Raw genomic sequence first — 23,023 nt, 5'->3', positions numbered from 1 at the left:
TAATTAATGAAGCTTTCTTCTTCCTAAAGTTTTTGCCTTATTTATTCTTAGACTTTGGATTAAGTTTTATATTTTTCTTAAGGTCTTCAATTAGATCTTGCTTATTTTCAAGGGTTAGATTGTGTATTGATCCTTTTCGGTGCTACATATTGCATTGGGTGATGATATCATGGTAGAGATTTCACCCTTATTACAATGGTAGCAATCAACTTGGTGACTATGATCAGGGGCTGCATATTTTATGTTTGGCAATTGAAGAATGGACCCAATCTATTCGTAACATATGTTGTCAATTGCGAGAGATTCAAGAGCAATTACATGCTGTATTGAGTATTCATGGTGTTAAGAAGGCAAATGTAACACTCCCCACCCATCTACAGTACAGCCGAGCAAGGCATGTTACACTCGGTGCCGGAACACCCTATCTTATCTTACTTTATCCTTTTAAAAATTTTAAACTCGTTATATTTTAAAATAAATTAAATTCATAGCAGAAACTGACGGAGTTTCCCCTAATTTATTATCATTTGGCGTGTCTCGCTATTTACCTGCTTGAAATTTTCAATAATATTTTGCAATAAAAATCTCATCCATGCTCATCATAATCATTTCACATTCAACTCTTGCAACTCATTTTCATGCTCAATTCATATATCAAAATTCTCAAATTTCCATTAATTATATAATTTACAAACTAATTACATAAATTCACAATTTACATGATATACAAATTAATTATAATTCTATAATTTACATTTCAACATAATAACTAATTATAATGTACAAAATACATAATATGACTTTTGTGAGCCCTATCTACATGCATTGCTGAGGAGGTGACAACCTTGTATACTTCTACCAATCCGGACTCCAAAATCTCAGTCTAATGTCTACTAGATTTTATCTCCAATACCTGCGTGAAGGAAACAATCCATCACGCGAAGGAAACAATCAATCGCGCTAAGTATTGCTGCTTAGTGGTACAATAATATAACAAGAAAATAATATATACAAATAAAGAAAGAAATGAAGCATCATTTGGATACTCAGGAAAAGAAATGAAGCATAATTTGGATACTCAGGAATTTAATTTAATTTAATTTAATATTTTTAGTATTAATTATCTTTTGTTCTAATTTTGTTTCTCTTTGAAAGCGCTTAGTTCCTAAATTTACAGTAATAATATACAATATATAAAATTAATAAAAATACTAAGTTTATATTCATATGGTTATAGAAGGTACATTGTAATACTTATTTAAGTTATATCTATTTTTGCTAATTTTTTTTCACTTTACTTAACAATTTTTATGTGGTTTGGAATATTTTATAATAATTAATATTCTTAATTCTAACTAATTCTTTTCTAGTCTTTCTAACTCATTTATTTAATTTCTAATATTTTTAATTTCTAATATTCTTAATTTATTTCACTGCCCAAATAATTTATGACAGGCTAACTAAACTGGATAAGCGGATCACTGGGTACTGGACACCGTGGTGTCTCGGGCCGTCATACCATGGGATATAAAATATAAAACGTCAACCACGTATGCAATCAATATGGCTAAAAAGCCATGATAACAGATAATCAGACATATAAGCTATGAAGGCAGGCATAAAGCCATAAATACAGACATAAAGCCTTACGCAGTTCTGCTCAAATAATACCCTATTGGCATGCCAATCTATCCAATCTGACACACATGTTTAGGCAATACGTGGGCACATAGTACCATTAAGGGTTCATAAGTATCATTATTTCATTATATATTCCAATTATAATTTATAATGTTTTAATTTTATTTATAGTAGAATATAAATCTCCAAATCTAATTTTTTTACATAATTTATGAGTTCATCATAATTTATACATTCATTATGTCATCCATATCGAACACAATTCAAAACAATGGTTCTCATGTACCATTGTATTCAAAATATTTTTCCTTATTTCCACTCATGTACCATTTATTGGGTTGAATATTATTATTAATATTCTAGTTACAGTGAAACATAAATCCTCATGATGACTTCATCTCATTTATACATTTGAGAATCTACTTATGTTAATTACAAATTTCATATTTTAAGTTGAATTACTAATATTTTATGAATTTTATTTGTGATGGGCATATAAGCCCTAATTACCTATTCACATGAATTAGGTGAATTACTTTTCATATTTCAAGCAATCCATGAACATTTCATGGATTTCAAATTTATTGCCTTAATTTCCCTCTAACAATTTTGACAAATATGCATAGTCCACATTTGTCATGCAATTCCAAGCAGCTTGGAATTGGTTCTAGGTCCCTAAAATAAGGTTCTAGGTCTTTTATCTAAATTTGCCATGTCATTATGATTACTATTCACTTTACTATTCATGCAAAATTTGACTATCCAATAAATAATAGGTATGTAAGTTCTAAACACTCTATCATACCACATTTTGGGTTCTAAAATTGTTGGCATTAGTTGCCAATTGCAATACAAAGTTCCCTAGATATATTTCCAAAATTTTAGTTTTTGTATCCTAAGTTTACTATTCTATTGGACTAAACTACAGTGAGAATTTGGCTAACTTGTCTTCATCAAAGTTGTTCCTTAATGTGTCTTCTTTAATTTCCTTTTTTAATCACTCCATTTGGAGTTTTGTAGCTCAAGTTATGGCCAAATTACCATAACTATCTGGATTGATTATACCCAAAAATTATGGGCAAAACTAGTTCTGACAGATTTTGTATCCTGACTTTGGCTAGCATTGCAGATGGGTTATAGTCAGAATTCGGGTTTGTATTCTTCATAAAAGTTGTTATAAATTGTCTAAGTTTTTCATTGATATAAAGATCAGGTCAATTGGATATTTCTACATTGAGTTATGACCATTTGAATAAACACTGTTCATTTAGTCATTTTCCAGGGACAGCATGTTGGTCACCCAGATTGAGGCAGTTTTTAGGTCAACTTAAGTTGGTTTTCTGGGTAGGGTTTCTTCACAAAAAATGTGACTTAAGGTCTTAAATTTTATCTCCAATTGGCCTTACACCAATTAGAGCAACATAGCTCAAGTTATAAACCCATGAACACATTGGACTCAAAGGGTCCATAATTCAAATAATGAGGCAGCTTCCACTTTCAATTTCAAAGCCATAATTACTTCCAATTTAGGGTCAAACTTAATCAAATGGTTACTAATTGACCATTAGAACTCCAATTAACCATTCAAACACCAAATCCCCAATTTTCATACTAAACCCTAATTGATCAAGTCTCAATCTCATGCAAACTCATAAAGTTTCAACTCCAATTCATATATACACATTAATTGACATTAATATACAAACTTAATTGCAACTAAACTATCAAAACCCTCACCCTCTCTTGGCTGCCGAAATTTAAAGTGACCCCAACATGCATATTTTTCTTCCCTTTTTCCACAATTCCTAGTTGAACTTAGTGTTCTAACATGAATACAAAAAGAGAGAGGGAGAGAAATAGCACTAACCTTGTGAGTAGAATTTTTCTAAGCTTTAAACTTCACTTTCTCTTCAATTCTTGGCAGCCAAACACTTTAGTAAGGTGTGGGTATAATTTTTAGTGAAGGGACCTAGGGCTTTTGGTGTGAGATAAGCAAGAATTTCAAGCTAGAAAGCTTGAAAACATGGGGGAGGTGTATCCATAGAGTTCGGCCAAGCTTGAGCAAAAAGAAGAAGATGGTGTTTTTGACTTATTTTTTTTTCTCTTTTTAATGAATTTAAGTAGACTTGTTGAGTTATAATTGGTTAGAAAATTTTTAATGACATCATCACTACATCAAGCCTATGTAATAAATCAAATTTAATTCCATTTTGTTTTTTTTTCTTTTTTTTATTCATTTTTAATTAATTTTTCATCAATATTTATTCATATTTTATATCATATAATTCACTTACTTAAATGGACAAGTTGGTTAAAAATCCTCTATGAATGTGAAATGACCAAAATGCCCTCCGTTTAGATTAACGAACTAAAATCGTCTGTATCGATTGATTTAATTTTTCTTGTGTTTTCTTAGTAATTTATTGTCATCAAAACCCCAATAACTCATCACTGGAGTCTCAGAAATTATTTCACAGGGTTTTCCATGGGTCTAGGGTTGCTAACTGTCTTTACAGTCGCTTCCTGTTAAGTCACCCATCGCTGGGGCTACAACTCATTTAACCTTAGTCCATTTCATTTCTAAAAATTTTCTTTAATTTTTCTTGTCATTATTTGGGTTATTTATGACTTCTCACTTCATTTTAAATATAATTCCAGACATTCTGACTGTCCGGGCAGACATTAGTCACCGAAACAGTAGAATGTATAGACTATCTAAAATGAGGGCGTTACAGCAAACCGTAATTTGAATCAAGATGAATAAGTTAACTACGTTAGAGTCAATTATGATTCTAGTCTCTTTAATTCTAAAAGAACACTCATTATTAATGATAAATATAGAGGAAGTGGTGCTTAGGTAATGTGTATTTCAATAGAAACAAAGAATATGGAGATAGAAGTAAAACTTGTTGAGACATCAAAGTTTATTGAAGATTTAATGTAAGAACAAAGAGATCAACTTGAAATAGAGAAATTTGAATTTAAAGAATTTATAATGCCTTTTGCTATGATTGATAATGATGAACTTGAATTGGAATTTATTATTCGATCTATCATAAAGGAGGAAGTTGAAATCCACAAAGAAGGGCGAGAGAAGCTTGAGCAAAGAGTCCAAGGAAACAAAGAACAATCACCCATAGAGAAAATAATGGAAATTGGAGAAACTCAAATCATGGAATTTTGAATATTTTTCTATCCCTTTAATTCCTATTGCTTTCGTTGATTTTATTTGTCTTAATATTTTTGAGTATGTGAATGAAGATGTTGACTTCTTCAATCCACCCTTGCTTGCTTCAATCTCATTAACACTACACAAGAAGATTATATGGTGTGATTTTTCAATAGTGTTTTTGATTCTTCAACTTTAAAATCCAAGGTCGAAATTTTCAAAATGTGAGTGGATGACACAATTACAATAGGGAAGATCAAGTCCAATAGCCTAAGAATTTTGTATTAATGATAATTTTATAATTCTAGTTTTGTTAAGAGTAAAAGTTGTATCTTAACATAAAATTATTTCCTAGAAAACAGTTTAGTTGGCTAATAATTTAGGAATTTTGAGACTGTTAGATACTGAGTGTATCAACTAGTACACTACTGACTTCTAGAGCAAAGGATTGTGGGAGCTTGACTACATTGAACATAACTTATAAAATCTCATAGTAAAATTGGACAAAAAATTAAAAGAGGGCTTGATTGCTGGAAAATTAATTACACAATTAAAAGAAAAAAACAACAAGACTTCCAAAATTAAATGTAGAGTTGGAAAAATAAAATATTAATAAATTAGAGATAGACCGACTGCTAAAGTCTGATTTGATTGATTGGTTGAATTATTGATACTTTGTTGTAATACAACATCATCCATTTATAGCTTCACCTAAAGGGACTTGGAAGTTTTTGGAATCCACATTCTTCACTTCCTATCCATTACCTCAAACTGCTCTTCACTTCCCACTTTCAGTTAACTTCCTTAACTCCCCACTAACAATGAACTACTACATGTAATTATCCTTAACCACCAAAATAATAATTAAATATTTATTTAGGCCTCATAATTAAATTAATGAGATAATATTAATTAAATTAATTCTATAAAAATTAATTTAATCATGAGCCAAAAAATAATTAATAAACTACAAGTAATTATTTTTAATACAAATAATAATATGTTTGAATTAACTTATATATATATATATATATCTGTGTGTGTGTAAAAATGTTTCATAAGAGTGTGCCACATAGGCTAATAAGAATGCTTAAAAAATTGGCTTGTGAATCTTTATTTTTAAATTTATGTATAAAATTAGTTTATCATAAATTTTTATCTAAATAATTTTAAATTTCAACTATTAAAATTTTATCTCAACTATTAAAAATCTAAATTTTTTTAGTACATTTTGAAGAATTTGAAAATTTTCTTAAGTTTACAAAGTCAAACATTACAAAATTGTACTCATCATATTATATATCTATAAAATAAATTAAATTTTTAATTACATTAAAAAAAGAATGAATTATTTTTTAAAAAATATTATATATATATATTGTTCACTAAAAAATTAATCAGAAAATTTAAATATATATTTTTAAAAATATTTCTTAAATTTAAGAATTATAATAATGATATTTCAAAAATCTAAAAGTGACCTATATATTTTTTTCCTATTTTATTTATATTTTTATTGTTATATGTCAAATAATTTAAAGAATAATAAAAAATAATTTATTAATAAATTTATTTCTTTATTAAATTTGAAATAAAATTATAATTAATTAAAATTTTATTATTATTTTAATTTTATAATATAATAATAAAATATAATATATTGTAAAATATATATTAAATTATGATATTAAAATAAAATAATAAATAATCCACATAAGGTGAAAGCAAAATGAATAGTATATTTATAAAAGATAAACCTTAGAAAATACCTCACATAAATAAGACATTAGGCATCTTAAAAAGTTGCCACGTGGCAATTGTTAAAGAATTAAATTAATATAATTTAAAAAATAATAAAAATAATATATTAATCAATTTATTTTAAAATTTAAAATTAAATGGTTTATATTTTTATATTATTTGTCAAATATAAAATTATATCATTTATTATTAAAAATATAAAATATTATATTATTACATTCTTATAAAAAATATTTAGAGGAAATTATTAGTAATTATTTAAGAAATAAAATTTTATATATATAGCCAAGGTGGCATATTAAATGACTTCACTCAATATAATTTTAAAATAATTAAATAATCCATTAATCAACTTATTTAATTAAATAGTATACATTTTTATAGTTTTATCAAATCCAAAGTTATATAAATTGTCATTAAAATATAAGATTATTTTATTACATTCTCATAAAGAACTATTAAGAGAAAAATAATAAATAATCATTTAAACAATAAAATTTTAATTTAATTTTGATAACCTTATAATTATTTAAAATTTTATACAAATTTAAATTACATTTAACATAATTAATTTAATTTTTTAACATTAACAAAGTTTTAGTATATTTTAAAAATATAAAATATAAAAAATAAATATTAAATTATATTAATGAAAATAAAATAAAAAATAATTTGCTCACACTTGTAAGCAAAAAGACTAATTACAGTTATAAATCTAGTTAAAAATTTTATCAACTATCAAATTGTTATTTTCTTGAAATTAGCTAAATGGACTTTAATCTTTTAGTATTAAGGTATTTTGTTTTTTGATAAAATATTATATATTTTAATTTTGAGACATAAATAGTAATTACATAATTTAAAATGTGAAATTTAATTACTTTTAGTGATTTACTTCGTGTTTAATGACAACAATTTTAGGGCAACACGACCAGCATATAATCCCACCAGCACATGCCTAAATGGAAGCAAATCGTACATATGGCAGAAGATCCACTAAATCCGTTGTCTATAAATAAATAAGACATCAAAAAAGATTTATATTTTTATTAAAATATAAATTGATGTTCATCTGCAAAATAATTTTTATCTAATTAATTAAAATTAAAATTTAAATTCCAAATTTTATATATTCAAAAATAATTTTAATATTATTAAATTAATAATAGTGATTATTGCATGTGTAATTAAAATAGTTTTTATTCTTTTTTTTATTTTTCTTTTGTTTTTTTTTTAAATAAGCTCTCATATATATGTTCATTTGAAATATATCTGAGTTTCTTTCTCTAATATTCTAGTCCTATTTCTCCATTATTAGGGTTTTGTTTCTATTTTTTTTTAATATTTGAATGTCTATTTGGCAATTTGAAATACAACGTTGATTATTGATTTATTTTGGTTAAAGATTCAGGTATGAGTAATGATATTTTATTAGTGAAATCTAGTAGTAGAGCATGTTCCTCCATTAATATTTAATAGTTTAATATCTTATGTGTGCTATGGAAGTAACAAATTTCTAAAAGGGTAGTATTGCAGAAGAATTTTTTAGTCGTCCATAAAAAACGATCAGTCACTATCTGAAAGCTTATTAATAAATCATCTCTGAACAAAACTCAACACAACTCAACTCAACTAAGCCTTTATCCCAAGAATTTGAGGTCGGCTATTTGGATTATCTTTCTCCATTCTAAGCGATTTTGGATTAAATTCTCTGAAATGTGTAATGCTTCTAGGTCATATTGTACTACTCTTCTCCAAGTCAGTTTAGGTCTACCCCTTCTTTTTTTTTTCTATCCTCTAACCTAATGTGCTCTACTTGTCTAACTGGAACCTCCGTATATCTACGTTTCACATGACCAAACCACCTCAATCTTTCTTCTCTCAACTTATCCTCAATTGGCACCACTTCTACCTTTTCTCTAATACTCTCATTACGGATTTTATCTAGTCTAGTATGACCACTCATCTACCTTAACATTCTCATCTCCGCAACTCTTATCTTAGACATATACGACTCCTTCAGTGCCCAACACTCACTGCCGTATAACATGGTCAGTCATATGGTTGGAAAATTTTCTTTTCAACTTATTGGCAATCTTGCGATCACATAAAACTCCAGTGGCACTTCTCCACTTCAATCATCCGGCTTTAATCCTATGACTAACATCCTCCTCACATCCCCTATATACTTGAAGGATTGAGTTGAGATATTTAAAGTGATTACTTTGGGGCAGTACCACTCTATCCAAACTAACTCATTCCCTATCACCAGTTCGCCCTTCACTGAACTTGCAATGCATGTATTCTGTCTTCGTTCTATTTAACTTAAAACCCTTTAACTCTAGAGTACTTCTCCAAAACTCTAGCTTTTTATTGACTCATTTTCGCAACTCATCTATTATAACTATATTATCTGTAAACATCATGCACCAAGGGATACTCTCTTGTATATATTTCGTGAATTCGTCTAAAACTAATGTAAAAAGGTAAGGGCTTACAACTGAACCTTGGTGTAATCCAATTGAGATAGAAAAATCTCTTGTATCCCCTCCCACTGTGCGCACAATAGTAGTTACTTCTTCATACATATCTTGTAACACTTATATGTACCTAATAGATACCCTCTTTTATTCTAAAACTCTCCATAAGACATCTTTTGGAACACTATCATAAGCCTTCTCCAAATTGATAAAAACCATGTGTAGATCTTTCTTCACATCTCTATATTTCTCCATACAAGCTTCTAATGAGAAAGATCGCTTTCATAGTTGAACGACCGGGCATGAAGCCAAATTGATTTGGAGAGATAGAAGTGTCATGGCGTAGTCGATGTTCCACAACTCTCTCCCACAACTTTATAGTATCGCTCATGAGTTAAATTCTCCTATAGTTTGAGCAACTCTGTATGTCTCCCTTATTTTTAAAAATAGTTACTAAAACACTCATCCTCCATTCATCAGGCATTTCCTTTGAGTTTAGAATCTTATTAAACAATTTAGTTAACCATGCCACTCCCATATCTCTCAAACACTTCCACACTTCAATTGGTATTCTATCGGGTCTACAAGCTTTACCCACTTTCATTCTCTTAAGTGCTTCCTTTACTTCTAAAGATCTAATCCTTCTAGTATAATTCACATTCTTTTCTATTTCTTTATAGTCTATATTTACACTATTACCACTTTTACTATTATTAAAGAGATCATCAAAATAATTTCTCCATCTTTCTTTAATGTCCTTATCTTTCACTAATACTTTTCTTTCTTTATCCTTAATGCACCTAACTTGATTGAGATCTTTACATTTCTTTTCTCTTCTCCTTGCTAATCTATAAATATCTTTTTTCCCTTTTTTAGTTTCAAGTTTCTCATATAACTTTTCAAAGGCCTGCGCTCTTACTTGACTAACTGCCTTTTTTTACCTCTTTCTTTGTTATCTTGTATTGTTCATATGCCTCATTGTTATCACACTTAGGTAATTTCTTATACCATTCCCTCTTTCTCTTCACTGCCTTTTGTACTTTCTCATTCTACCACCATCTCTCTTTTGAGGGTGGTCCATGTCCTTTAGACTCTCCAAGTACTTTTCTAGCTACTTCTCTAATCTTTGATGTCATCTGTATCCACATATCATTGGCCTCCACATCCAGCTTCCATGCTTCAGACTCGAGAAGCTCATTTTTGAATTTCACTTGCTTTACTCCTTTGAATTCCCACCAGTTCGAGCTGCACTATTTTTTCTAACCTTACTTGAATTATTCCTAAACTTGATATCTAAGACCACTAACCGATGTTGACTTGTTAAAGCCTCTCCTGGAATGACCTTGCAATCCTTGCATAGAGCTCTATTTGTCTTTCTGGTTAAGAGGAAGTCAACTCGGCTTCTATGTTGCCCACTTTTAAAAGTCACTAAATGTGACTCTCTTTTTATAAAGTAGGTATTTGCTAGTATTAGGTCGTATGCCATAGCAAAATCTAAGATACTTTTTCCCTCTTCATTTTAGCTGCCAATACCAAAACCTCCATGAACATTCTCATAACCTTGCCTATCACTTCCTACATGTCTATTCAAATCTCCACCGATGAAAATATTCTCTTTATTTGGTATGCTTTGCATTAGATCATCCATATCTTCCCAAAACCTTTGTTTACTCTTATTATCTAGTCCTATTTGTGGGGCATAAGCACTAACTATATTTATTGTTTCTCCTTCTAGTACTAGCTTTACTAGTATAATTCTATCTCTTACTCTTTTCACAGCTATTACAACATCTTTCAATGTCCTGTCTATGATTATGCCCACTCCGTTCTTGTTCCTCTCCTTTCTGGTAAATCACAGTTTGTACCCTGAATTACCCACTTCCTTACTTTTCTCTCCTACCTATTTAGTCTCCTAAATGCAAGCAATATTTACCCTTCTCCTTTTCAAGGTATCCACAAGCTCCATTAATTTTTCTATAAGTGATCCAACATTCCAAGTACCAACCCTGATTCTCCTCCTATCCTGTTCCTTCCTAATTGATCTCCGTCTGTGATATATTCTATTGTTCTTTATGCCTATCTTGTATTCTGTTCTACTATCTGTTCTACTATTTATCTTATGGACTGACTTCTTTATCCACACCCATCCATGATGTGGGAACCCTTGCTCATTTAACACCACAGTTGGGCGCCGGCATGACGCGCCGCTTTCTGTGAACGCCCTACACCCTTGCATATTTCTCACTACACCTGGGCTCCGATGTAGAGCGTCGTAAGTAGAGGACGCCTCAATATTTATATCATTTGAATCCATATCATGAGGTGTGACAAAATTTTTACGCTGGTTGTCACTTACCGCAACCCTCTTCCTTTATTCAGGCTTGGAACCAGCTAAGCACAAACTACTTAGGCGGAGTTAAATCATCTCTGAACAAAATATTTTAATTATTTGTATTTATATTTTCTCTTATGAGAACATTGTACTGTACTCATCTTATTAATTTCATTAATGAATTGTCAAAATTTTATTTTAAAAAATTAAAATACAAATCATTTGAATAAACTTGAAGGGAAATAAAGAATGATGATAATGGAGCATTAATTAAAGCATTTGTGTACCATAAATAGCAAAATCTTATATATAATTTAAAGAAAAAAAAGGAGAGTAGGTGGTCTTCCTAGCTCATGGTTTTTGAATATTGTGTACTGCCCATATTTCTAAGCTCTCTCTTCCTCTGCTCAATCTCTTTGCCAATAAATGGAAACCAATGCAGGAGATGATGGACACACCAGATCAGGTAATCAATTAACCATATACATGTTCAATTGTTTAAATTAGGAAAACATATTTAAACAAAAAATCAGATTGTTAATTTTAATGTTAATATTGATATTATTGAGGTTATGTGCTTTAGGGAATGTGTGGACTACAACAGCACATGCCTTGACTGCCATTATTGGTTCTGGAATACTGGCATTACCATGGAGTGTGGGTCAATTGGGTTGGATACTTGGACCATTTTCCCTAGAATTCTTTGCAGGTGTTACCTATTATGTGGCTATCCTTCTCTGTGATTGCTATAGAACTCCTCACCCCATCAATGGCAGAAGAAACCACACTTATATGGATGCTGTTAGATCACTTTTAAGTATGTATATATCATTCCATTCTTGCATAGAATAAAAGGTCATACTTAAAAAAGTATATATATTTTTTTTAATTTTCAACTCATTTAGATTAATTTATTATTATTATTATTATTATTATTATTATTATTATTATTTACATTATAATATTGAGTCGGTCAAAATCAATATAGACATAAATCTATTCATCTAAAAAAAGAGAGAGAAGAATTTGAATCCTCGATAGGTCTTTGCATTTGATTTTATTAAGAGCATGCATTGTTCCTGTCCTCTGTTCTTTGTGTGTTCTCTATCAAAATAAGTTAAAAATTATATTTATAGAGACTGACCTTTTGAAATCTCACTTGTAGAGAGTGTATTACCCCGCTGTTCTTTAATTTTTCTTTTAATATATATTTTCTTATTTATTTATTTTTTATTAAAGTAAGCTATTCACCTTTAGCCTCCAATGTTTTAAAATTGGGTCCCTCGATGATTCAATTTATTAATTATTCAAATTAACTGCTTGTATTTAGAGCAACTTTATCTAATTTTCTAAATGTTGAAGCAGGTCCAAGAAATGTCTGCATCAGTGGTATAATGCAGTATTCCATGTTATGGGGCATAATGATTGGCTTCACTGTAACAACTGCCATTAGCACAGCGTGAGTTACGCATACATCTTAATTAAAAACATAATTTCAGTATTAATTAATTAATTAACCACACAGAAAATTTTCTTTTCTTTACAAAAACTTAGGATAAAGTTTTTAAAATTAAAAATTAAAACATAATTACAAAAATTCAAAAAGATTTAGCTTCTTTTGACCTTAATTAAGCCTATACCTAATTGATTTTATATTCAAAACATAACAGGACTATGAAGAGGTCAACATGTTTCCATGAGAAGGTACCTAATGAAAGATGTGTAGTATCAGGAAATCTATACATGCTTACAAATGGGGCACTGCAGATTCCATTATCTCAATTTCCAAACCTGGAAAAAGTGACATTCCTTTCCATTGTAGCAACTCTAACATCACTAGCATATGCTCTTATTTCCTTGTGTCTATCCATTGCAAGATTTGCCTCACAAAACCAGGTTCAAGGGATAATCCTTGTAGGTATAGGGACTAAGGCTTTAGCTACATCAACTAAAATTTGGCAGGTCTTTCAAGCACTTGGTAACATTGCCTTTTCCTATACCTATTCCATGCTCCAGCTAGAAATTCAGGTTTTTAGATTTGACCATTTACTTAAAATGCTCTTTTTTGCTCATTTTTATTTGTTGAGAACACACTCTTTGAAATTTTTTGTGAAGGATACCCTGAAGTCGCCTCCACCAGAGAACAAGACAATGAAGAGAGTGAGCTTGTATGCCATTGGAGGAACTGCAATGTTTTACACTTCTATAGGATGATTTGGTTATGCAGCTTTTGGAAGTGATGTTCCTGGAAATATTCTTGCAGGATTTTATGAACCATTTTGGCTTGTCTACGTTGCTAACCTTGCTGTCATCATACATCTAATTGTAGGCTATGAGGTCTCTCTCTCTCTCTCTCTCTCTCTCTCTCTTTCTGTTGCCGTGATTGAATTCCAATTGAGGCTTGAATTCATAATCTCACTGCTAGCCTAAAAAACGAGCTCAGTACCACTATCAAAGTTCATTAGTATGTGATTTTTTTAGTAAAATTAGCTTCAACTAAGACTTGAACTCAAGATCTCACAGTTCTGGAGGCAGTGCAGGAGTCGAGTCTGAGCACATAGTATATGATTATTAATTATCATAAATTTTTTCTCCTTTTCTGCTCAGGTGTTTGCCGAGCCAATTTTTGCCATAAATGAGAGATGGGTAGCAACAAGATGGCCAAATTCTTTCATAAATAATATATACATGATAAGGTTGCCATGGATTCACAGCTATGGACTTCCTTTTACACCAAGCAGGCTTTTGCCACGGACTGCTTTTGTTCTTCTTACTACTCTTCTAGCAATGATGTTCCCATTCTTCAATGCGATTCTTGGTCTTCTTGGTTCCATTTCTTTCTGGCCATTAACAGTCTACTTCCCATTGAACATGTACATGGCTCAAGCAAAGATCAGAAGAGGAAGCTCTACTTGGATAATATTTCAGGCTCTGAGCTCGGTGTCTTTGATTTTCACTCTTGTTTCTGCTATTGGTTCTGTTGCCGATATAGTACAGCGTCTTAAGCAGGCAAAGCTTTTCCATTTTGACCTGTAGGGAGATGCGAGAAAAACTTACTTAAACTTACTTAGATGCGTTCTATTATAGACTATAGAATTAAGACATATTTTGCCTTGAATTTATGATGGACTGAATTTATACAACAATTTTTTTTATTTTTTTTAAATTAAATTGTGCTACGATTTTAAATTTTAATCTTGTATATTACGGAAAGGTATTTGTCTATTAACTTTTACTAATTCAATATAGCTTGAATATCAAAATTAAGTTGACAAGTGATTATTAGTTGATGGTGTTTTCTCTCTTACGGCCGATCCTTCTGTTTCTTCTTCCACCTGAACAAGTCTCTCTTCGTCTTCTACAATTCTTACTTCTTCTTAATATTTTCCATTATTATAATGTTTTTAATATCAAATTGGCTCTCATCAGTGTCCTCAGCATGTTTTTTATTCTAATGGTGTTGCTTACCTCAATCTCCTCTATTTTTCATGGATATGCAAGTTGATTGTGTACGTTGTTCTTTCCTAGTTATATGCTACCAGTTCCCCAGACCCTAACAGGCATTACGTTTGGATACCCAAAACCGCTATAATAAACAAAAATATTATTTTAAATATTGTTAAAAAAATTAATTTAAAAAATTAATTTAATTATTTTAATATTATTATAACAAAAATTTATCAAATTTAATTTTAATTTTTTTTAATATTTTCTAATTTATACATTTAAAAAAATAATTTTCTTTAATAACAATTTCAACAATAATATCAAATAAACTCTTAAATATGTTTTATAATACATGACGGTTAAATTCGATTCAATCTAACCAATTCAATATGAAAACCTGAAAATTAAGCCAATTCAATTGCTGTTTTGAATTACCCCTAAAAATCAAAATTTGTAAAATTGATCAAAACTCGATGTATTCGATTGTGGATCACACACAGAGAGGGGGTTTCAGTTTTTTTTTTTTAAACTAATTTTTATGCAAAATAATATAGTTGATAATTTTTTTTAACTTCTTGAACATATTCGTTTCTCAAAAGTAATTCTAAGCCTTTATTATTAATTAAATATTTAAATGACATATTTCTAATATATAAATTAATGTATTAAAATTAATTTCTAAAGAAATAATATTATTAGTTTAAATAAATTTAATATTAAAAATTAATATACTACTATTAATATAGGAAAAATTATTAATTATATAATGTAAATCATACATATATATATATATGTCATTTTTTAATATATATAATTTTATTAGTAATATAAAATTATCACTGATAAAAATTATAAAATTATTATATTATATAAATAAAAATATGACTAAATAAAGAAAAATATAAATTAAAATGTATTAAATAGCGTTTATATAGCCATACATAAAATAATAACAAATTAAAAAGTTATAAAACATGCATGTCTGAGTATGTGTATATAGATGATAAATTCATAAATTGACTAAAATTTCTTTATACATATTACATTATTATAAAAAAAAATTAATTAACATAAATTTAAATTTAAATTTAATCCTATTATTATTATTATGTCCAAATACAAAAACAATTGAAATTAGATTAAGAAAAATTTAAAAAATAAAAATAAAATGTAGAATAATAATTTTACAACTCTCAAATGGTTTTATTACAAGAGGCAACATACCTGGCTTAACTCCACCCTAAAAGTTAGTTTAACGGCAAAAGATTTCCTCAAATTTTATGCATAGTATAAATATTTTTTCCCAAATTAATATGAGACAACATCCACAAGAATATAGGCTTCATATTTGGTTAAAATTTTATTATTTAAAATTTAAATTTATCATAATTGAGTAAAGCTTTTTCTTTATTTTCTTTCGATGTTTATTAAAAATTTGTTTGGCATTATTGTTGGAATAGGCGTGGAGAAAATAAATTTTTTAAATATATTAGCTAGAAAGTATTAAAAAATAACTTAAAATTAAATTTGATAAGTTTTAGTCATAATAACACTAAAATAATAAAATAATTTTTTTCAAAATATTTTTTCCATCGATATCTAAAATGGTATCTTTATTCAGAAAAATAATTTCGGCTTTCCAAATGTAATATTAAACAGGCACTATATATAATGAGAAAGATGATGTATATAAAAATAAATTAAAATTTATAAGTTATACTTAAATATTTTGCTGTAAAAAAAAATCATTTTAATAATATTTTTTTATTCTTTTTAATGTTAAAAATGAGGAATCCATTAAAATATTTGTTTGCAATTTTTTAATGATTTTTCTGAACTCTTACAATTGGTCTAGAAATGCAAATTGAAATAAATTTTAAATTTAAATGATTAATTTCACACCTAATATAATATGGATAAATTATTATTATACCATTTAAAAGAAAATATTTATAGCATTTTCAAGAAAGTTTTTATAACATTTTCAATAAAATATTTATAATATTTTTTCTTATATATATATTTGAAAAGTTATAATAATTAAAAATTCTTTTATAATAATTAAAAGTTTTAATTTGTTTATTAATTGGACCTTTTAAAAATGTTAACATGATTATTATATTCATATATTAATTTATAAATTATATAAAATCATTTGTATTGCAAATGAAAAGCGAAATATTTATATTAAAATAATTATATTTTAAATTAAAATTAAAATTTTGAAAATTTCAATTAAATCTGTAATTAGTTCTTGGAAAATTAAACATTGAAAGAAAAGTTCTCCAACCATCAAGCCTAGTCACCCGCCTTCTCTTCAAACACTGATCCAGTGATTACTCTATGTTTGTTACAGAAAAAAAATTAAGGATAAGAAAATGAATCTAATCAATAATATAACCTTAAATACATTCAATGGAGGAAATGCATATTACGTCAAAGTACATTTCCTTCCACTCTTCCATTTTCCCAACCAAACACTTCCCTTACTCATTCACTCTCTCTGCTAATCAGCAATTTCTTGAAAACCACATAAATCAATTCCTGCTTATTCCATATCCTTCAAATGCCTCCTTTTTGATGAAGCAATTTACTAACAAAATGATATGATTTCGAGAGATGGGAATTGAAGAATGATTTGATCCCCACAAGTTCTTTGTTTGTTATTATTATTGTTATTGTTTTCACATGGGTTTCTTTGCTTTCAGAAACAATTTTTTGCAAGTTGATTTCCTGTGGTTTGATGAATTTTGATGCTAAGTAGGTGAAGGTGTAATTTTTTTTTTTTTTTTGGGGGGGGGGGGGGTAATATTTATTTTTTACACAACAAAATTTAAATGTTTAAAGAATTTATTTTCAGTTTTTTTTTTTTTTTTTTATTGAAATTTGGCAGCCAGCCCAACCGAACCACTGCCATCATTCTGTACCGATAAATGGTAATAAATGCTAGATTGCTGCATGAGATCCCGAGTTTAATTTCTACAGAATTTTCCTTTGCTGTTATTGGACGTTTGGCTTTAAGTATACCAAGAACTGCCTCTTTAAACATTTTCAGTACTTCCTAACTAAAATCTCCCATAATATATAGCTTAGTTTCTTTTTCTTCACACCATATCTCTCTTCTCTTTGTGAGATTGTTGAAAGGAAATGGAATTGGATGGAGGAGATGACGGACGCATCAGAACAGGTTCTTCTTCTTCTTCTTCTTCTTCTTCTTCTTCTTTTAATAATGCTTTAGCTTGCTTTGTCAAATAGTTAGTGTACATTTGGTTAGAAGCCACAGAGAAACATGAGAGAGAATTTTCTTGGAAAAATGAGAAATAAGTTTTTCTTAGAAAGATGAAACAAAATAATTCTTAGGCTTGGTTAGATTTTGCATCCCAAACAAGATGAGTCAATCAAATTTCATTTAATCTTTAGGAGGGGAAAAAAAAAAGAAGATTCAGCACACAAGTTTTATGCTGCATGTAAAGCATTTTGTAATTTGCTGTGTACACATTTTATTATAGGAACCTTGGCAACTGCAATAGCCCATGCTTTTACTGCAGTTGTTGGTGCTGGAATATTAGCATTGCCCTGGAGTGTGGCTCAACTGGGTTGGATCCTTGGTCCCTTTGTTCTTGTCTTCTTTGCCATTATAACATATTATACGGCAATCCTTCAATGTGACTGCTACAGAACTCCTGACCCTGTCCATGGAAGAAGAAACTACACTTATATTGATGCTGTGAGAAACATTTTAGGTGAATTTCCTATTTTCAATCTTTTAGTGTGATCTTTTAATTTTCCACTCACCCCACTTTTAGCAAAGATTTGAACAGAAACTTCTTGATGCTGAAATGTCAACCAAATACAGTAGCATTCTCTTGGAAACTTGTTCTTTTCTTCTTCTTATTCCCCCCAAAAATAATAATAATCTCAATTTTTTTTATATGCAGGTCCAAGAAATAAACTTATGTGCGCTGTACTGCAGTATACACTACTATGGGGAACAATGATTGGCTACACTGTCACAACTGCCATTAGTGTAGCGTGAGTTTGCTTCGCAATAATTTACTAACATGAATCCAAGAAAAAAATGGGTCACATCATACATGTTGTCTCTTGGATTTGCAATCGATCGGTGTAGGATTAGAATTAGCATAGACTGAGAGGTTCAGGAATCAAATTTTTACATTTTCTTGGAATAGGATTATACATATGGAAGGAGAAAGTTATCCTACAGCATAGGCTTGATGAGCCTTCAAATTTATGGAAAAAAGAAAGCAAACAATTTACCAAGAAACCTCTTTGAATTATTAATGTATCAAACTCTAAATTTGTTCTTGATTATCTTATTTTTCACCCATTTTCTGGTTTTTCCTATAGGACTGTAAAAAGGACAATATGTTTTCATCTGAAGGGGCGAGAAGCAAAATGTGGTGTATCAGGAAATCTGTATATGGTTATATATGGAGGAATGCAAATATTTCTATCTCAATGTCCCAACTTGGAGAAAGTGGCTTTCCTTTCCGTTATTGCAGCTGTTACGTCATTTGCTTATGCACTTATTGCACTGTGTCTCTCTATTGGAAAACTTGCCTCAAACCATGAGTTTAAAGGAAGTCTCATGTTGGCTATGGCGGACACCAATGTTACACAAGCCACATCAACTAAAATTTGGCATGTCTTTCAAGCTTTTGGAAACATTGCTTTGGCATATACTTTCTCAATGCTGCTAATAGAAATTCAGGTTATTTAATTACTTCAATTTCAATCTAAATTGATATAATTTGTTTCCTGGTAAATCCGGCTACAATGAGTGAAAAGTGATTCATGATACTACATGGGAGGGTAGGGCAGCCTTACAACTGTTTTCCAGAGAGACTGTTTTCGTGGTTGGAAACTGTGACTTACAGGTCACAAATGGAATAACTTTACTGTCATATCTAAGCCACCCTCCTACTATTTGACTGTAATATTGCAAAAAAAAAAAAAAAGAGAAGAAGAAGACGAAGAAGAAGAAGAAGCTATTTCTGATTAATTTGTTCACTTCTAACAGCAGACACTCATCAACATTGGTGTAGGATACCTTGAAGCCACATCCACCAGAAAATAAGGTGATGAAGAGAGCAACCTTTTATGCCATTGGTGGAACAACATTGTTTTACATATCACTGGGATGCATGGGCTATGCTGCTTTTGGAAATGATATTCCTGGAAATATTCTTGCTGGATTTTATGAACCGTTTTGGCTTGTTGACATTGCCAACCTTTCTGTAGCCATACATTTAATTGGAGCTTATCAGGTTCTCTCTCTCTCTCTCTCTCTCTCTCTCATATGAGCATCACCTTGTAATAAAACCAGAACACATATATACTAGTTGAAACTTCACCTCTTCTGGATTGCTTATCAGGTTCTCTCTCTCTCTCTCTCTCTCTCTCTCTCTCTCTCTCTCTCACTCTCTCTCATATGAGCATCACCTTGTAATAAAACCAGAACACATATATACTAGTTGAAACTTCACCTCTTCTGGATTTATATCATGCTGAATTCTTGAGTTTTAATTTAATTTTGCTTCATAAATACTCTCAGGTGTATGGGCAACCAATATTTGCAATAAATGAGAAGCTGCTTGCATCAAGATTACCAACATCATCCTTTACTACTATTTACACCATTAAATTGCCCCTGAAACAGAAACCTACCATAAGATTTGGCCTGCATAAGCTGTTTCTTCGCACCTTTTTCGTCATTCTAACGACTGCAATTGCAATGATGTTTCCATTTTTCAACGGAATTCTTGGTCTTCTGGGAGCTCTTTCTTTCTGGCCATTAACAGTCTACTTCCCATTAAGCATGTACATTGTGCAAACAAAGATCAAGAGAAGGAGCTGTCGTTGGATGATTTATCAAGCTTTGAGCTTGGTTTGTGTTATTGTGAGTCTCATCTCAGGTATAGGCTCAGTTGCAAGTATGTTAGAGAGTCTTAAGCGAGCAAAGCTTTTTCATATTGATTTATAGTTGCAATTCTATGGTTTTATTTGTATTAGTCTTTGTGATGGAACTTGTATTCAACTTTCAATTTCATTTTGCCTGATAATTTCAGCTATGAAAACTTTCATATATTCATTCTTTGTCATAATTGTTAAACATCTGAATTGGTAATTAAGTTCTCCATTATTACCATTCATTAGATTTCTCCATTTTTTTAATTAAGTTCTCCAATGCAATGCTCCAATTGCTGAAACTGGCATGTACCCAAACCAACCAAAAAGTCCAAAAGAAGGTCCATTCACTTCCTTTACATTCTCGTGCCAAGGTTCAATATCTCACAACTGACATATCCCAACTCATCCCGAAACAAGTGCACCATAAGATTCATCCTCAAGAGAATATACAGTACCTAGAGGAAGTGCAATAGGCTTCCTTGTTACAGGATTCATCCCTATCAGTCCCGCTTTCTTCGGTTTGTTACCAAGCAAAATTAGACCACTGCAAGTAGCTCAGGTTATACTCTCATATCTTGATCTTTCTCTCTTTGAATTCCATGAACTGAATGCTAAATTTTGGTCTCCCAGTTATGGTTGGTTGCCCAAAAATGGGAACAGCGGGATGATGGTGAGACAGTGGGATGATGGTTCCCTCTCATCATCTTGCCATACTGAAAGCTGCTCAGTTACATGAACAGCGAGACACTGCTTTGCATTACAGATTAATAATGTAAGTGTTTATTCAGATGATGAATGACAATTCTGCAATTATCACCAGCAATTACATCTCTAATAAAAAAGAAATATAACAATTAGACACTGTGAATCTACCTACAGGCTACAGCAAGCTATCTACGGATCCAGTCATTCCTAAAAGAAGATCGCTGATATATTTCAACATCTGTTGGTTTCAAACGCAAGGGTCTTAATCATCTAACATGTCAACCAAAGATTTTGGGGCTTCAAGAGAGATAACAAAGTGAAATTGCATAATACACATTCTTTATGATCATTAATGATTAAAGAAAAACTCGCACATTGATTTTATGAACAAATATATATATTTTTTCCCTGCGTAAATATAATTCTTTTTCAAGAAAGATGAAATTCCAAACATACAATCAAAATTAAAAGATAAGAAATGTAATGATATCCATTTCCAAGTGCTGATGACCCATGCCTTAATCTGACCAAGCTGATGGGCCATCCCTTAATATCCTAACACTAGATGGAAACAATCTATTTTTTTTTACAATAAATAACCAAATTAAATTTTACAATATAAAAATTTTGTTGAATGAAAATATAAAAATTAAGGGTAAACTATAGTTTAATTCCTGAGATTTGACAAAACATATAACTTAGTCATTATGTTTTCAAAATCAAGTAATTTAATCTCTAAAATTTATCAAAAACTATAACTTAGTCCATACCGTTAGAATTTTAGTTAAATTACTATTAATTTTAGTAAAAATGACTAAAACGCTATTAACTTTATTTTCAATTTGAAAAATAATTTAGCTCTTGAAATTTTATTTTATTAACAATTTAGTCCCTTAAATTTAGTTAAACATACAAATTAGTTCCTATAATTTTAAAACTAAGTAATTTAGTCTTTGCTATTTTAATAAATATATAAGTTAGTCCTTACAATTAGAATTACGGTTAATTTTCTATTAAATTTGGCATAAATATTAAAATGCTTTTATTTCTATTTTTAATATGAAAATAATTTAATCCTTAAAATTTTACTGTAATAACAATTTACTATAATAGATACCTAAAAGAGGATATCTATTAGATACATACAAGTATTGAAAGATATGTATGAAGGAGCAACTATTATTGTGCGCACAGTAGGAGGGGACACAAGTGTAACACCCATAATTTTTAAATTTATTATTTTTGGGTAATTATTGATATTTTATTTTATTTGAATTTTAGGAAATTATTTGAAATTTTCGGATTTTAAAAATCGGGTTCGATTTTCCAAAAAAAAAAACTTTGATGATTTTTAAAAATTAATTTAAAGACTACGTGGCAAAACTAAAAATATATTTGGAGTCTACAAATTTTTCTGAGTTTTGTAAAATTTTTTCAGAATTTTTGGGCCTCGTTTTTGGTCCCAAGGCAGAGTAAAAATTTAAAATTTTGTATCCTGAATCGAACCGGCCGAATCGAACCAGACCGGATCGGACTGACCGAATTGGGCCGGCTCCT

The 23,023-nt window shown here is 29.7% G+C and overlaps 1 protein-coding gene and 1 pseudogene across 1 annotated transcript; both read left to right on the top strand.

Moving 5' to 3' along the window:
• The first annotated feature begins 11,809 nt into the window (after positions 1–11,809).
• Positions 11,810–14,419, top strand: LOC110631553 (amino acid permease 4-like; annotated as a pseudogene).
• Positions 14,420–17,736: 3,317 nt separating this feature from the next.
• Positions 17,737–20,955, top strand: LOC110631551 (amino acid permease 8-like). The gene is made up of 6 exons (XM_021779419.2): positions 17,737–18,017; positions 18,340–18,573; positions 18,769–18,862; positions 19,199–19,562; positions 19,897–20,118; positions 20,406–20,955. Exons 1-6 carry the CDS (start codon positions 17,978–17,980, stop codon positions 20,832–20,834), a joined length of 1,383 nt encoding a protein of 460 aa, XP_021635111.2. The 5' UTR covers positions 17,737–17,977; the 3' UTR covers positions 20,835–20,955.
• Positions 20,956–23,023: the final 2,068 nt, after the last annotated feature.

This window comes from Hevea brasiliensis, chromosome 16 (assembly GCF_030052815.1).
Source record: "Hevea brasiliensis isolate MT/VB/25A 57/8 chromosome 16, ASM3005281v1, whole genome shotgun sequence".
Classification (NCBI taxonomy): Eukaryota; Viridiplantae; Streptophyta; class Magnoliopsida; order Malpighiales; family Euphorbiaceae; genus Hevea; species Hevea brasiliensis.
Note: the sequence above shows the minus strand (reverse complement) of the source record. Positions and strands in the feature narration are given on the sequence as shown.

Bases quoted from the DNA above. Each gene is read 5' to 3' on its own strand.
- LOC110631551 (XM_021779419.2), top strand. From the start codon at position 17,978: ATGGAATTGGATGGAGGAGATGACGGACGCATCAGAACAG. The intron at 18,863-19,198 runs GTGAGTTTGCTT...TTTTTCCTATAG, and splicing joins ACAACTGCCATTAGTGTAGC to GACTGTAAAAAGGACAATAT. The intron at 19,563-19,896 runs GTTATTTAATTA...ACATTGGTGTAG, and splicing joins TGCTGCTAATAGAAATTCAG to GATACCTTGAAGCCACATCC.